Here is an 18244-nt window from a genome sequence, read left to right as displayed (position 1 = left end):
TTTAACATGATTTTAATTAGATCATTGTAAATGTATTGATAGAGGTAGCTTGTTGTGAAAAAGACAAGGAAAAAAGTTATTTTCCAGATGTGCCATTATACTTGATCAATGTTTCTACATTTAATACTGAACATGTTTCCAAGCTATGCCACACCATGGAAGCAAAGTACAGTATGTTGCTCAAGGAGGAGCAGCGTTTCTGTAAATGGCTTGGCAAGCTCAACCAGTGACAGCTGTGTCTGTCTTACAGAGTTGATTAAAAGTGATGTGTGAAAACAAATTACGCTGCAATGCAAATCTATTGTAAATCAAGACATACACTTATGTGCAAAAGTCTTAGACATGTTGCATTTTTCTGCATAATCAACAAGTACAGAGAAACATCATCTGTAACTAACAACTAACTGGAAGACCCAAAAAGCTGTCTAACAAGGACGAGCAATACTTGAAGATAATATCCTTAAGGAATAGAAGGAAGACAAGCGTTGAATTGACAACAGAACTGGCAGAGCGCACAGATATGAAGGTCACTCTTGAAATCAGGACTTAAAGGATGTGTTGCAGTAAGAATACCTCTTAAGAAAGGGGACCAAGACTAAAAGGCTAAAATATGCACAAGAACACAGAAATTGGAATATGGAACAATGGTCAAAGGTGCTTTGGACTGTGGATGGATGGACGACACCTGTGCTTTCTGCCAGTTCTGTTGTCAATTCAATGCATGTCTTCTTTCTATTCCTTAAGGATATTATCTTCAAGTATTGCTCATCCTTGTTAGACAGCTTTTTGGGTCTTCTAGTCCTGGGTTTGTCAATTACAGATGATGTTTCTCTGTACTTGTTGATTATGCTTCAGATACCACACTTTGAAAATCAAGTGATGCGAGCTATTTCACTCAATGTCAAGGTTGTTATAATAGTAGAAAACACTAGTGGAGGCTTTGAGTAAATTGTTGATGCTTATAATGCATCACAGCAGAAAAATGCAACATGTCTAAGACTTTTGCACAGCAGTGTATATGCAGCAGGAAATGTTTTGTGTTTTTTTAAATTTTTATGTACTATAAAATTGTATTGGAAATATTGACGTGACATAATTAACAAAATATAATAGTGGGTATTAAAATGATGTACAAGAAACATTTGGAGTTAATTTTACATACAGATCGAGCTAGTACGATCCTTACCCAGATCCATATCTTACTTGCGAGGAAAATAGTACCTTCCTGATGTCTTATTTCAGTTTAACTTCATTCTCTTGCACAGTAAATATATTCACCCATGATTTTTTTTCTTCTATATTGCATAATCTGTCTCTGTCCCTCAGGGATCTTTTCCATTCTCTATGGACAAAGTGTACTTTGTTTAGAAAGCATTATGCAGTAAACATTAAATGCTGATTGCCCAGGGATTAAAAAATGTGATTACAATTCAAATACATGACATGTACATTTTTCATATGTATGAAACACTGCTGAAAGCTTGATTGCATTTATTTGTTTGGTTTTTCAAGCAGTTTTTCTGGCTGACCGAAATAGAAGCTTCTATTCTGGACTAAAGTTGCTGGCTGACTCGCTTACTTACCAATACGGTTTTGGATTATGTATTCAAAGGATTAACTCATTTGTCTGTTGATTGTGTGTCCTGACAGCACTTGCGAATGCCAAAGCAGATCAAGAGGCAGCTCATGTTTAGCAAATTTGTACACATTGCACTGTTCCTAGCAAATTGGTACACACTGTACTTTTCCTACAGGGTTTTTTCTGGTGGGGATTTTATAGAAATCTTCTTAACTCCCTTTTAAAATACCACTGCCCAATTAATGAGTACATTTGGCATTACTTTGCATTGTATCTTTGCAACTTACTGCAGGACAGCAATCACATTAATTTAATAATTTATAGGTGGTGAAGGAAATCCTATTTATTGAATTCCCTGTTTATGTTGTGTAAGAATACTGTAGAAAGCCTGGTTGTTCCTTGGTCACTTATTTATTTCAAACTCCCTAAAATAACAATCATTGTCTGGAAATCCTTAAAGTTGTTGAAGATATACTGAGAAATCTCTCATCCAAGTACATCTGATTTCAGGAAATTGCTGGATTGTATATAATTTCTTGTGCGTTCCACAAGAATAAAGGTTTTAGTGAAAACTGACCAGTATTATTTTGATAAGTAATTTTAAAAACTTTATCAGAAAGGACTGTAATGATATGGAGGATACGTTTTGTACCAGTATATATAAAAAGGTGGTTTTCCCACATGTGTAAAAGTGACAGCTGCCAAACACTGAAAGCAGCTGGCAAGAGGTAGTGTGTGCAGACAAGACTGCAGACTTAGAACACTTTAATGACTGAGTGTGTATATGTTCAGGGGCCAGTCCCCAGTCAGCCTTTCAATTTTTATCAGCACTGTTCGTCTTCTAAAATAATCACCTATTTGTTGTTAATAACTAAAATTAGCTATGGCTTTAATTTTAAAATTGGACATACTTATTATAAATGATTGGATTTGAAATTGAAACAGAAGACACACATTATGATACATCTATCCTAGTCTCTTCTGCCTTGCAACTCAGATAGCTATATGGAGTTACTATAACAACGCTGCAAGGCAGGGTTACAGTAGAGAGTGAATGGACAGTATCCATTTGAGGCAACTTCTTTAAGGAGACACAGTTTTTATAGGAGCGTTTTTGGTGAGCACCGTTGACCTTGCTTTATTCTGTTTGCATTCTTGATGACATCATGCCCACAAGGTTAGAGAATAAACATGGCCTGTGTCACATTTCTGCGTGGCACCACCAGTTTCCTCTTCAGCTGCTTCTGTTAGTGTGTGCTTGTGTGGCAGAATTTACGACTATAAGTCGCCCTGGATAATGGCGTCTGCTAAGAAATAAATAATAATCATAATATATTGCTCTGTAAGGTATCATAAAAAGCTACTGCATAAAAATACTAGTAGCAAATTAAGAGTTTTGGGTAGCAAAATGCTACCAAATATACGTTAACTTCTTCTTCTTATTATTATTATTAATTAATTTTATTTATTTATTTATTTATTTATTTATTTCTTAGCAGACACCCTTATCAAGGGCGACTTACAATTGTTACAAGACATCACATTATTTTTACATACAGTTACCCATTTATACAGTTGGGTTTTTACTGGAGCAATCTAGTACAGCAGCAGTGTCCCCCACCTGGGATTGAACCCACAAAACCTCCGTTCAAGAGTCCAGAGCCCTAACCACTACTCCACACTGCTGCCCCTGATATACAGTATACACTGTGTAGCACAGTAAATAAAACATGAGATTATGGAATAAACTATATAATGCATATTGGTGGTATTAAATGAATAATGTGGTATATAATTTCAGTTCTGACCATTATTTACCTTTCTTTTACAGCCTTAACAGCTTACACATATTTAACAATATTTGACCTTTTCAGGTAAGTTTGAATTTAACAAATACATGTGTATTTTTTTTCACCCTTTTGTTCATCCTCTTCCTCGTCCTGGAATTTTTTTACAGTTTGCTGTGGTAACAAAACAATTCTGACTGTAATTTTAAATGTTGATGTCAATTGTAGTAATTAACACACACCCAGAACCTGGACACTTCCTCTCTGTCTGCTCTACATACCTGTTCCAAATCCAGTGCGCTACCCCAGTACAGTATTTCTTAAGCCATTGGTCTGCAGTGTTTGAATACACTTCTGTTTTTTGGTTTTTTTAAATCTAAGAACCATGGAGAATTTTTTGTGATCTTGTGTTTTTATACTGTACAGTAGGTTGCTGAATTACAAGTTTATTAACATTGACATTTCCTTGTTTCCACACCAGCTTGATAACGTGTCTAATAAGTTCATGGGTGACTATGAAGAAATCCAGCCCAGTTTACTCTTTTGGGTATGTTGTGTTTGTATTCACCAGTAGAGCATGTGAATGTATAAATACACATTAGCGTTACCAAACTTAACACTGTACCATTGTGCATTTTACCTGTTCAATTTCCATATGCTTGTGGTGTCCTGGCTATTGTTTAACATGATAAGGTTTAACAAACCCAGCACTTCCCCATTTCTGATGCTTAAATTGCAGATTTGAGAGGTTCGAAGTCCTTGCGGTGTTTGCTTCAACTGTGCTGGCCCAGCTTGGAGCCCTGTTCATCCTAAAAGAAAGGTAGTAATGCAGGTTGTTTTCTTTGATTGAACAGCAGCAGTCCACCTAGCAAATGTATCCACATACAATTTTGAACAATGCATGTCTATATTTCAGAGATGTAGAAACACAGTTGTTACTCACAGCAATGGAGCTGGAATTTGTGTGAATGAGCAAGTTTACTTGTAGGACAATTCACAGTGAGGTATAATGTGGTTAATGTCACACTGCTTTTGAGCGATTACCAGTACAAATGGAGGTGGGACATGAATGATTAAAAAAAAATGCAAAGGGTAGCAGATCAGACAAGAAAGAAGTGTAAACATTAGTATAAAATACCCTTTAAAGTTACTGCAAACAATTCATGGTATTAAGTCTGAGGATTTCAGATTCCAGTTTACAGCCAGTGTCTGCTCTAATTACACAAGACCGCCCAAGTACTGACTTTTAAATAGAACTTTGGCCTTAAGCTCAGAATATCTCACTGAGTTATCAAAGAATTCTTTAAATTTAAGTCTAATTTTGAACTTGTTTCTTTAAAAAAAAAAAAAAGGTAAAATAATTATGCAATAAAAATGCATAATATACTAATAACTTTTATGAGCCATATATAGGAATGAGTGCAATAGCAAATGTTCTGAAAGGAATAGATCCATTTTAATGGTATACCATTAGCAAGAAACAACTTGGTAAATTATTGTTCAGAGAAATTCCTTACTGGTTTTATAATGTTAATTGTTTTATTGGACTCATGACTGTATATAGGCCCCATTATGTCATTGAAACAAACAACAGCAGCAAAAAACTTCATGTGGGTAATAATCAAATAACTTATATTTTTTTCTTAGTGTGGAACGTTTTATGGAGCAGCCGGAGATACATACGTAAGTATAAGATCTCATTTACGGGTTTGTTTTCTGTTAGAGTTAACCACAGCAGATAAACCTGACATTTTTGACACAGACATTCTCCCTTAGTTGATTCTGTTTTAGGTTTTGTTTCAGCATTGATGGAAGGCCAGAACAATATATTATTGACGTGTGTCTGATTTAACCGCAACAGATTAGTGTGACATTTTTGACTTTTTTTTGTACAGCTTATTTTCAGGTGTTGTGATCATTATTTTTAAGTATGGTAAAAGGTTAACATGCACTTGAGTTGTATTGTAGTTCATCTGCTGTAGTGTGTAATGCATTTTTTATATTTAATTGTTCAGTGTGATTGTGTAAAGGCAGTAGAGCTACAGTACAACGTTGCCAAGCAGACTGATCTGGTAGAAAGTATGTCATCACAGCATCGAGTGTGAAATCTGCCCCTCCATCAGGAACTAATCTCTTTCATGCTCTTACTGGCCTGTGGCTTTCTAATTTTCTTGATCTCTTTCTAAACAGGATTTTAGCGAATAATTTCTGCTTTGCTTGGGGTGTTGTATTGGAAATTGTTATTATGAATTGTTGAACAGCAAATGATTGTATTTACTGTCGGCTTTAGATGCAAGAGGAGAAATCAGTTTAAATTTGAAATTAGATCAAGTACCACAAATTACTTTTTTGAGAAACTTAACACTGGAAACCTACATATCAATGTAATCTGACTGGTATTAGGAAAACAGTATTCAACACAGAAGATGATGAAATGCTCATTCTCGTTTACTGTTCCGCTTTTATGAAAACAAAACAATGTTTACTGTAAAGATTTTATTTGTGTATACATTAAATGTAGTCAATTTCAGACAAACAAGGTCTATCTTTATCCGTTAGTAGGTGCTGTTTCTGAATAAATGGAGGGTCTCTGAACCATCTTTTTTACACTGCATATTTCCAGCAATGCTGAAGTTGGTTAAACAAAACAAAAAATCTCCCCCTTATTTTATTTCATGCAGTTGCAAATTTCTTAGATACATTTCCTACAAAATCTTTTACAAATTAATCTTATTGTTTTTGTTTTGTATTTTTTATCTGTAGGGGTCGTCTCCTAGTTGGGACTTTTGTGGCGTTATGTTTTAACTTACTAACCATGTTGTCTGTGAAGAACAAGCCATTTGTCTATGTATCAGAAGGTAGGTGGCCCTTTTTAATACCAGCTCAAATAGGAAAAAAAGGGAAATACGTAATTTACCTATAATTTGTGCCGTAATATTCTAGCCCTAAGTGGGTTTAAAGGGCATTTAGGTTCCCTTTTGTATTTTTTCACACTTTAGTGATGGCATATCATTATTTGCATGCTTGAGAGAGAACAGATGGTAAGACTACATTAGAGACACAACTCTTTTGTCTTAATAAAAAGTGTGCGCTGTGTATCTATGCCTCCGAAACGAAAATCATTTTATGTTGCAACAAAGCTGGAAACTATATTGATCGTTTGAAAAAAGCAGTAACGCAGGCATATCTCTGTCGTGAATATAGGTTGTCAAAAAGCACTCTGTTTTTTGGCTTGTTCAGCAACCATGCGGCAAAGCAAAATTGATTTTAAGAAAAAACGACAGCATCAACAAAAAAAAACTTGAGGATCTGATTAACTTTTCATGTCTGGTTGATTTGGAATAAAAGCTCAGTTTGGGATTCTTGCATGTTGGATTAAGATTTGGTTCACTTTGAAACAATTCATGTCAGATTGATTTTGAATAAAAGTTCAGCTTCAATTCAAGATTTTTGCTTTTTGTACTGCGTTTTAATTCTTTAACGAATAGGATAAAGCAAAGGCAGAATACTGCATATATGAGACAAACGGGTACATGTAATTCTACTTTTATTCACAATCTCATTAACTTACTCCAGGGCCGGATTTAAGGGGGGTAACCGGGACATTTGTCCAGGGCCCTGAGCTGCCGAGGGGGCCCGCAGCCTGGTTAAAATAAATACATAAATAAAAAGTGCTATTTTGCAGTTTAAAATCCAATCCACTTGCCCTGTGATCGCGCTAGCTAAACGCTTGCGTCTCTTATTGGTCACGTGCATGCTGGAGGACGGCGAGAGAGAGAGACTAATACAGAAAAAATAGAAAAACTTAGTGGTGCAGTGAAATGAAAAAAAACTAAAGGAAAAGCAAGCTAGTGAAAATTGCCTGCTGGAAAACATTCTGAGTGTCAAATTTTGGTTTAAATCCTATAAAAATGAAGTAACGACAACAACAAATGAACCTGAACAAATGGTCAATGAGAGTTTTGGCGGCGCTACTGTTCCAAATAATGGGCCTGAAGAATTAGAAAGTAGTACAGAACAAGACGTCGGACCCAGTCTACCCACATCGCCAATCAACGATCAAGGTAACTTCAATCTGCCTTTCGCTTTAACCCACAGGCTTGTGGAATAACATTCTGGAGAGATTTCACAAAACTAGTAATTCCATTCAAGCACACAACATCGAACTGTCATTTGTAACAAAAATGTAAAATCCAATCTAAACCCGACCTGACCAAACAAATCCGAGACCTTTGAAATATTTGCATACCCGATCCGACCCGACCATCTCCACAAATATCATAATTCCAAACATACGCTATTGAAACTAAATACCTTCCATGTAAAGTCTATTCCCGATTTCCAGTTCAAACATAAATAAAGAAAAAAATCACTCTAAAATGAATAATATCTCATTTACTTCCTTTCCCTGTAATCCAAACCAGCATTATTTAAAAGAAGACAACAGGCTTCTTCAAAACTTTGTTACCATACATAGTCGCACATTAAGATGCTCGTGCAAATTAGGATACTCCTTTTGGAAAAGCCTATTTCATATCAAAGCACAAAGTTAACATTCAACAACAAATATTACACCACGACTATGGCTTTTAAAACAGTAACGATATGACTTGCTGTAAAGTTGGTGGCCATGAAGTCTTCTTATAAAGTAAAAAGCTTTTTTGATTTACAACAAATCTGTTTTTATGACAGTATTCATACTGGTTTTTATTAGGTCCCTCCACCGGCACACCATTTATTTCAACCACTTTTCTCTTTACATTAAATAGGATGGGATCACTGGCTTGTTCCTGGCCAAATTGTACACTGGTCCCACCCCATTGTTAGAGGAGATTTTCTTCTTCCCTCTGTGAGGGGTTAACCTCCGTCTCCCCCATCTCCATAGCTATCCCCTCCCCATAGCTATCCCCTCCCCACTACACTGAGTAGCCACTCCCTTTTGTACACATTTGAGGGTTCCCCCCACTAACACGGGTTCTGGGGTCCCTCTGTATTTGTCGGGTCGCCTTTCCTGTTTAGTTTTCTTTCGCTTCGCTTGACTGGAAATCACTTCTGTATCGGAAAATTGGAAAGTTTGCCATAGGCTCATCTTGTCCACCACACGTGATTGGTCAGGGTTCCTCGATTCCCCTTCAATAGATATCAGTGTATCAAACCCTGGATAATCCCTCCCCAGTGATACCGAGTGAGGTAGCTTGGGGACTACGCCCACTCAGAGTTAACACACCTGGCCGCAGCAGTCTAGCTGCACTTTACAGGTGTCGTAGTAATTAACGTTGTCGCTCGACGAGTGTTAGCCGGGTCTCCCTGCACCACCCACTTTCGGAGCATTGCACGCATAGCTCGTAAAAAACGGTCCATACCTAGGATTTCCACTACTTGGGTGGTAGAATTATACTCCGGGTGTAGCCACCAGTGAACCATGTTTTTTAATTTCAGTTCAAAATATTAATAAAATAAAACAGTAGGCCTAATGAATTATGACAAATGAGTTAAAGGACTAGCCGGCACCTTTCCACTAGCCAGCACACACCGCCAAGTAGCCTATCATAGTAACTTTGGTTTTAGTGTCGTATTAAAATTACCTATAGTGTCGTATTAAAATTACCATACATGGACGTGGGTATGACCACTTTGTGTTACATCCTTTGTAGTTTCACAACCGTAAATCAGAAATTAAAACCCAATATATCCACAATAAGGCATTAAGTAGCTGTTTCCAATGTTATAATGTTTTTTGATGTGGAATTTATTTATTTATTTATTTATTATATATAAGACCACCTTGACCACCCAAAAAGAAATACAAAATGTTTTAATAATAACTCTTTCTAAGTTAGCTATAAAAAATGCAGAATTTTATGAGGATTTCAAATAAAAAAATCAGATTTAAAATATCTACTACCGACCATTGCGGAGACACAAGACTTGTCCAGACTAACAGATTGTCAGCTTGTCACCCTCTCTACCTGGCCAATTTATTTCATTCTGATCATGTATCAAATGTGAACTCGCTAAGATTTCAACAATACTGGAAATAGCTTTAGTTTTAATGGTTGAAAATTACTTTCTCTCCAAGTTTTCCCGATATCTGCACTGCATTCATGCTTTTTCTTACCAGTGTCATGTTGTGAGCGCTCCTTCTCAAAACTGAAGCTCATTAAAAACTATCTGAGAAGCACTATGTCCCAAGAAAGAGTGGTCTGGTCGTGTTATCAATCGAGAATGAATGTGAAAGCGAGGAAGAAACCACTGAAATAGAGTGCATACATTTCTTTATTTACAGAGTAATAACATTTTACTTTGGAATAAGGAACAAAATCCAATCGAAAATTTGTGACATTACTTGAAGATTGCTGTCCATCAACGCTCCCCAAGGAACTTGACACAGCTTGAACAGTTTTGTAAAGAAGAATGGTCAAATATTGCCAAATCTAGGTGTGCAAAGTTGATAGAGACCTATCCCAACAGACTCACAGCTGTAATGGCTGCCAAAGGTGCTTCCACCAAGTATTAACTCAGGGGGGTGGAGACTTATCCAATTATGATCTTTCAGTTTTGTATTTTTAATATATAATCTTTTTCTCAATAAAACCTTTTTTCTCCTTGACAGTGTGGAGTATGGTGTGTACATAAGTGGAACAAATCCTCATTTAAATGCATGAAACTCTGAGGCAACAAAATGTGAAAAAAGTTCAAGGGGGTGTAGACTTTCTATAGGCACTGTATATAGATACACACCCACACATTTAAAAAAAAGAGTGAAAAGGGAGGGCGGCAAAATTTCGTTTGCCTTGGGCAGCAAAAATCCTTGCGCCGGCCCTGGGTGCCACAGCCATTAAGGTCAGGAGGAGTGATGGTGACTGTAAAACGCTGTTTTGCCCAGGTTACGGTGAAGATTTTCTATTTGTGGAAGATGTTGCTTACAAACAATGAGGCAAATCCGGAATGTATTATTAGAAGATATTTACTTGGTATTAACACTTTGAAAAACACACTTTTTATAGGTCTGTTCTAATTATTTGAGAATATGTAGTCAAAATAAATGTACATTTAAATGAATGTTGTTTTATTTCAAGGGGCACTGATTTAGTCTGAAATTGGAATTCTTATGTCATTCAATGTTTGTAATCACAGAGCAGTCAACGGGGTCTGACTCTATCACTACCACTGCATTTTTAACACTATATTAATCCAGCTGGATTTCCCCCCAGGGCTGAATTACTGACACACTTCTTACCATTACTAAATGCAGGTATATGCATTTTAGGGTGGTGGTGGTATTAAGATCATTAAAATAAACCTAAATGTGGTCATTTGAATAACCTTCTTAAAAACAAAACATAAAAAGACTATGTTTAGGGACTGCAGGCTTAAAACTAAGCACCCAATCGTAATGCATTATGTAATTCTAAACAGAAAAAAAGTTTCCTTCTTAGTTTAAATGCTGGCTATTTAATTAATACATAGTTATTGTGAACTAACACGGATGGTAGTGCAAATACTAAAAGCATATTATTTTGGTCATCTGGTAGTGTAACCAATACTGTTTGTAGATTCTGCCCGGTGGTCAAAAAGCACAAAGACTACAATTACAGCTGTGACAATAACAACCCTTATAGTTACATATGTAATTTAGTGAGAACATAAGAATGTTCTTTTTTTTTTAAGGTGGATATTTAACATGTGCCTTCTGTTCCTCTCCAGCTGCCAGCACCAGTTGGCTCCAAGAACATGTAGCAGATCTCAGCCGAAGGTAAGCTTTCCCATCAATAATTAATAGGCATATTCATTTCCCATTCCATTGGCACATGAGCTTTCACTTTAATTCCTAATATTTGAAGTAAATCGGGTTCCTTAAAGCTTAAAGTGTAAAACTAAGCACAGGAAAGTTGAGATGAACGTGAAAGATCAAACATCTTTATATTTATCATTATATTATAGGGCTTCGAAGGTTCATCAGGCAGCATTCACACACTGTGTTTTTATTTTCTTTCCTCTGTTAACAGAAACCATTTGACAATGTGTGAATACTATAAATCACACATTAAATGTCACTTGCATGCAAAATTCAATCTTTTGATTTGTATAATGCATATTACTTAAACAAAGGTTGTTGTATTAAAATCCACTACGAAATCGTTATACGTAGCAGCTCTGCTGTATATGGCACCGCTGCCATGTATGGAGCAGGGTGTATATACTGAATACCTCGTGTACAAGACAGTGTAAGAGAAGTGCTATGGTAGAATATGTTTGAAACATACAAACTATGCGCTAACACTAATAATTCTAATTTCGAAAACTGAGCAACTGAGGAACGGTGACTGTTAAATAAAGCTTTGTTTTGCCTAAGTCCGCAGCAGTTGGTGCTGCTGAAATGCAAATGTACTGTATACAGTATATCGCAAGCAGTATGAATTATGTGTACGTAAACAACGTGTATTTTTTTTACTATTATTATTATTATTATTATTATTTATTTCTTAGCAGACGCCCTTATCCAGGGCGACTTACAATCGTAAGCAAATACATTTCAAGTGTTACAATACAAGTAATACATTATTTACATTATAAAAACATTATTACTGTTCTATATAACATATTTTTAAACTACATTTGAATGTTGTATTCCATTTATATGGCTTACCTGTAAAATTAGGATTTTCAATAAAATATAAACTAGTAGCTATGGTGATGTCCCCAGTAAATTATGCAAATTTGTACCATCGAAGGTTCGAAACTTCCTTCTGTAATGTGTTTCGAACCTTTGAAGGTCAAATAGTACCTTTCATTGCAGCCCTATTATTATATAACTCTTAAATTGAGAACTCCTTTCCGTATTATAGTCTGGACATTAAATCCTGTGTTTGTTTCTATTCTGGTAATCCAACATTTTCAGTCTCAAACCACACAGATTAAAATACAGTGAGTTCTTAATACTTTTACTGCCTAATGTACTGAAAAATAGATTACGACAAATGTACTTACAGAAAAGGCTTGACCTGAAGTAGAAGCATTATGGCACATGCTTTCCAGTGTAGAGCTAGAATAATAATTTATATCCTGTTACCTGAGTAGTATTAAAACAATAATAAAAAAGGATCTCTCTGTACTGTCTTTATTCAGTTGATTAGTTGTGTGCACTGGCGTTTTGAAATCTTTTTTATTTATCAAAAATAATGTGGTGTTTTTGCTATGAAAGAAAAGCAATTTAAATCAGAGAACAGAGTTTTAAGACAGCTGTGTAAGTAGATATCCACTTGAATTATCAAGCAGCAAGTTCCGTAAAAAATTTGGTATAAGTCGATTTTCTAGGCATGTTTTGGGGGCTGCAAAAAGGGTGTATGCGCCGATGTGCCTATTAAACTACTGTACAAGTGCCACAATAGTATACCAGTGGGATTGAAGACCCCCGTTTTGTGATGGCGTACGTGAAGGATGAGGTGGAGTCCCTGGAAGAGTGGCTCCGCCTAAAGGCCTGTCTGCCCAAAGGCTGAAGAAGACCGGACTGCATGCCCCAAAATGAAAGAAGGGGAGGAGCAGCCGTTCCCAGAGGCGAGCAAAGGAGCCGGTGCCATCTCCAGCACCAGAGAGGGAGGTGCTGCCTGCCCGAGTGCCAGAGAGGGAGGTGCTGCCTGCCCGAATGCCAGAGGGAGGAGCCACTGCCGTCTCAGAGATGGAAGGGGAGGATCCTCTGTTGTCTCCAGTGCCAAAGTGGGTGGGGCCATTGCCGTCTCCAATGCAAAAGGAGGAGCCGCTGCCGTCTCAGGTGCCAAAGGGGTAGGAGCCGCTGTCGTCTTCAGAGTCGGAAGGGGAGGAGCTTCCCTGGCTCCAGAGTCAGCAGGGCAACTGCCGGGCCAACCTCAGCAGCTGCTACACCTGCGCTGAGGGGAGCACGGTGAAAGCCAGCCGCACGTCCACGTCCAGAGGGCTCTGCACTGCCAGAGTACCCAGCATCGCAGCTGCCATTCTCGCCACTGCTGGAGTGCCCCACGCTGCTGACAGTGTCGTCAATGCTGGAGTGCCTCACGCATCTGCCACTGCCGGAGTGCCCCGCGCCGAGAGCAAGGCCCAAGAACCCCCCACCCCCCCCCCCCCCCAGCCGAAGGAGGAGGTATGGGGACCACCTCCACCACAACCCCGACCAACCCGACCGCCAACCCACCCCTTTTAAGGAGGGAGGTGGCTGATTGCAGCCATGTGTGCATTACACAAGGGGGGATGTATGCTGCTGAAAATAGTGTGTGCGGAGGGGGGGGGGATGTAAGATTGGCAGGGATGGGGTTAAATCTAGCCGTCAGCAATCACAGGTGTGGCCATTCTCCAATTAAGTAGTTGAGGAGTGGCCACATGTGTTTTGTGCGTTGATTTTTGTATTGTTGATCAACATGGTAGTGAAGGCTAATATCCAGCCTACATTTGATTTGTTTTGTTTAACCTTTTGTTTTGGCCCTTGTGCCTTTTTCTTTCATTTGTGTTTGGTACCGTAAAAATCGTGGTATAGGCTGCACTTTTTTGTTTTAAGATACCTTTTTTTTATAATTATGGTATTATGACAGTGCTGCTTGCATCAATTAAAAAAGCAAAAAAACAATGAACTAAACCGTGCACCATCTAATAACCAGTAAACAAAACATTTTACTGTTGCATATGATGCAGTACAATTGCATTACATTTCCAGCTGTACAAATACATTCATTTTGTTAATCAGAACCATAACCATACAGATACTTTACAAGTGTACCACTGCGTTGCACTGACATGTAGAACAAGTAACAGTATGTATTAAAGTTATTCCAAGTATTCCATTCAAACAAAATGTTTCCTCCTATGTCAGCTCGCTTTTCTTTAGCCAGTTTAAGTTTTGTCTTTGTTTCATCTCCAGTCACGTACTGTTTTTTAGCATTGCTTTTAACAACGCGCAATTTCAAACCTGTTGAGAAACTTTTTTTTTATTTTTATTTTTTTTTTTTTTTGTCTGACTGTCCTACTTTATCCAGTCTCAAAGTCACGTGTATTGTTATAGCATTGCAGTTACAACAAACGGAAGACTTAATAAGTTTACTCGGCTTTCTAACTGTGGTAGAGTGGCCGGCTAAGGTAGTCAGGAGGCAGATAAGGAGACTTAGGACTTAAGGACTGCAGGTTTATTTTATAAATCAAAAAGTAACAACAAAACACACAGAGCCAAAATAAAAAGGTTAAACAAAAACAAATCAATTTTAACCTATTGTATTTAGCCATCCAGGAAAATATATCGCAATAAATGCTATCACATTTGTACTGTGACAGAATCTCAATAATCTCTAGTGGTGATGCAATCCTGTATCCTTATCAGTGCATTTGTTGTCAATCAGCGCATACATGTTAGACCACTAAAATGCACAGAAGGGCAGTCTTGCAGAGACCAGAGCATATACTGTACCTGTATAGAAATTAAGGGTGCGTGATACCGATATACCGGTATATTGCGATATTCATCAGGCAATACAATAACCGGTATTTGAACAATACCGGTACCAGTTAATAGGTAATGCATGCGTCTCGCATGCGACCTTTAGGCTACTCCCCTTTGATCAGTGCTGCCAGATTGGCATTTATCCAGGTAAACTTGGCTTGTTTTGAAAGAATCTAGCGGGTAAATGTTGTCTTTGGTGGGTTGGCTATTTTTTGGCTATTTTTATCATGCATGTTTTTGTTCTATACCATTCAATTATGCAGTGCAGAACTTCAATCACCACGATGCCCAGTATAGTGTATCACGTCCTCCCCCACATCTTCTTTTTTCTGGAGCTCTGCATCCAATAAGATTTACAATTACACAAACGCTCAGTTATTTTGTATTCATCAACAATTTAAGAACTGTATCACAATTGTAATTTATTTTTACATTTATTTTTAAAGACTATCTGCTGACAGTTCTGGACAATGTAATTTTACACTATATTCTGAATATCTTTATCATTCAGTGTTGAATTCCAATATGTATCGCAATTCATATCGCAATATTATCTTCAGTATTGCAATATTTTACAGATCCTCAGTCCCAATACCTATCCACCCCTAATAGAAATTACAATGTAAACAAGTACACTAACAGTCTCTTTTTATGTGAAATGTCTGTCAAAAGTATGCTGTAAAATTTGGAAAACAGGCTCCTTCCTCTCTGCAAAAACAATAATGATTTAATAGACAGTTATACTGAGAAAGCAAATAAATGTAACCCAGTTTTAGTAATGATGTTTTGTATTAATGACACCTTTTTAATTTGTCTTGCAGTTTGTGTGGCATAATACCGGGCCTGAGCAGCATTCTGTTACCACGCATGAATCCCTTTGTGTTGATAGACCTGGCAGGGGCAGTGGCTCTCTGTATCACATACATGCTAATTGAAATGAAGTACGTGGATTCAAATGTATGGAACCGTTTGTTTATGTTGGCGAACAGAGGTTGTGTTTGTCACGCTGTACATATGAAGCAGCAGTTTCTTAATACGGTAATCCTGAGCACTGTACTGGCACAAGATAAGTTCACAGGATTTCTACTGTAATGAGTTTATAGACTTATTTTGTAATTCATTAAAACTCACATTTTTTTAAACCCATTTAGTATTTGTAATACAAATACAAGAGCAATTTATAAATAAAAATACAAGTTGCAATTTAAACTGTTATAAAGCTGATTTATTAATATCCATAATCACATTATGAAATTCCTTTATATAAACCAAGTGTTCCCTTTTCAAGTACGAAATGTAACCATTACCATATGGGTATTTACCTCCTAAAGACCCCGAAACCTGTATAAGATATATCAAAGCTGTTCTCAGAGCCTGTGACGCAGTCATGGTCCCCCCCCCGAGGGCACAAAAGCACTGCGCTCACAGACCTCTGACCCATTCTTCCTTTCAAGACTGACTTGACGGACGAGCCTTGTTCAGATAAGTGCTTGTTACCTCTATCTGCTATATAGTTTGCATTTATTTTACCATGCCCGTACTGTACCAAACCGGTACTGAACCGACCCAGTACCATGCCTGTACTGTACTGACCCGGTGCTAAAGTCACTGAACTGATACCGAACTGACCCAGTACCGTCCTGGTTCCGACAGTACCTTACTGAACTGGTGCTAAAGTCCCCGAACTGACCTGGTACCGTACCGACCTGGTGCTAAAGTCACCGAACCGGTACCGACCCGGTTTCTACATGGTCCTACACAGCCCGCTACTGAACAGTGCTTACACCCCTTGTCTGATACTAAACCAGTCTTGTAAGGGTCTTCACCTGCCTGGATGCTATCTATAAGCAGACTGAGGCAGCACCTGTACATCTGTATACTGTACTCTGCGTTACTTGCTTCTTGCATCAGGCATCATGCCTGGGTTTTATCCCTGCAAGACATGCAAGGCCAGTCTGCCTGTTGAGGACAAGCACGGCAGATGCTCTTCCTGCCTGGGGCCAGAGCACGGCAAGGAGGCGCTGGTGAACCGCAGTTTCTGCCAGTTTTGTGCACATTTCTCTAAGCGCATGCTGGAGAAACGTCTCTCCAGCATTTCTTCAGAGCTCTGCGTCTCTCACCCCTGCACAGCGCTCTTCCCCATAACCCTCTGTTAGAGAAGTGGTTGCATCCTCACCCCATGGCTCTGTGCCAAGGGAGGCCAGACGATGCACCTGGGAAGGTAGCCTACGCAGGGAACCGTATTCACGCTCTTCCTCATCTTCCTCTGCTTCTTCCCCCCCCCCCCCCCCCCCCCCCCCGAGGAAGAAGCGTCGCTGTTCTAAATGATCGGATGCAGATTTAAAAGCTCTGGGCGGCTGTGCAGTTCTAGCAGAATTACTGATGTGAACATTCGGCACCGCCTGCCTCGTCTGTCCCCTTGGGGCCCCAGGGGGCTAAATGCGCAGATTAGCCACAGGAGGACACACTGTCCATCACTGCTTCTGATGAGGTGGACGAACAGGAGCTGGCGTTCCCATCTGAGGATGTGGAGTTTGATGGCACATCTCCTGTGGTTAAGCTCTCCCTGTCGGCAGAGCTTCTACCACTGGTCAAGGCCCCCTGCAATTCTGCAAGTGCCCTGTCCTATGGAAGGAGAAACAAGGCTGTCCATCGTTGATGATGAGCCTACCATCTCTCCCGGGTCCCCCCCCCAGTGCACCCGGATTTTCTTTTTAAAATCCAGTCATCCTGGAATCATCAGGCTACAGCTCTTGCTGTTTCCCAGTCGATGGATGCCCTATATAGGTTGCATGATGTAGAGAAGCTGGGCCTGGCCCATTTTCCACCGGTGGAGGCTTCAGTTGCCGCCTTGGTACAGGCTCCTGTCCATGGACTGCCGGTGCTGGAGACTGGGCACAAATGAGCCAGAGACCCACACGGAACCTGTCACTGGCCACCTTTAAAGGTTGGGCCTTACGGTGAATCATGCAATTAGCCAGCTCACGCCTTCTCAGACAGCCTCCTATCTAAGAGTGTGCTTGGACTCCAGGTCCATACTGTCCACTCTGTCGGACGACAGAGTGCAGAGAATAGCCGCTTGTTTAGAGCTCTTTCAGCTCAACAGAGCGCTCACGGTAGTGGCGTGCCATAGACTTCTGAGCTTGGTGGCAGCAGCTTCCCAGACCCTTCGTTGGGTCTCCTGTGCATGCACCCTCTGCAGGCCAGGTTCAACACCAGGGCTTTTTAGCCCATGTTGAACCGCGACCGCCTATTGACAGTGTCACATCACTGTCTAAAGGCACTCTCTTGGTGGAAACAGCTTGCCTGATGTAGAGCTGGGCAATGTCACCAGAAGGGAGGTCGTCACCACGGACGTGTCCAGCCTGGGCTGGGGCGCTGTGTGGAATGGCAGGGGGAGCAAGATGTGTACAACCC

At 39.2% G+C, this 18244-nt stretch overlaps 1 protein-coding gene across 2 annotated transcripts in view; it reads left to right on the top strand.

Annotated features, from left to right (window-relative positions):
- The window catches only part of LOC117411545 (zinc transporter 6-like), a 49326-nt gene that overhangs the window by 19335 nt on the left and 11747 nt on the right, over positions 1-18244 (top strand). For both annotated transcript variants that reach the window (XM_059025519.1, XM_034019185.3), the window contains exons 6-12: positions 3411-3453; positions 3848-3913; positions 4106-4186; positions 5014-5049; positions 6130-6224; positions 11074-11122; positions 15649-15768. In XM_059025519.1, the coding sequence (XP_058881502.1) occupies positions 3411-3453; positions 3848-3913; positions 4106-4186; positions 5014-5049; positions 6130-6224; positions 11074-11122; positions 15649-15768 (490 nt within the window). The remainder of the gene's footprint in view (positions 1-3410; positions 3454-3847; positions 3914-4105; positions 4187-5013; positions 5050-6129; positions 6225-11073; positions 11123-15648; positions 15769-18244) is intronic.

The sequence above is a fragment of the Acipenser ruthenus genome, chromosome 6, assembly GCF_902713425.1.
Source record: "Acipenser ruthenus chromosome 6, fAciRut3.2 maternal haplotype, whole genome shotgun sequence".
NCBI classification, from domain to species: Eukaryota; Metazoa; Chordata; class Actinopteri; order Acipenseriformes; family Acipenseridae; genus Acipenser; species Acipenser ruthenus.
The sequence above is the reverse complement of the archived record's forward strand: the minus strand, read 5'-3'. Positions and strand labels throughout refer to the sequence as shown.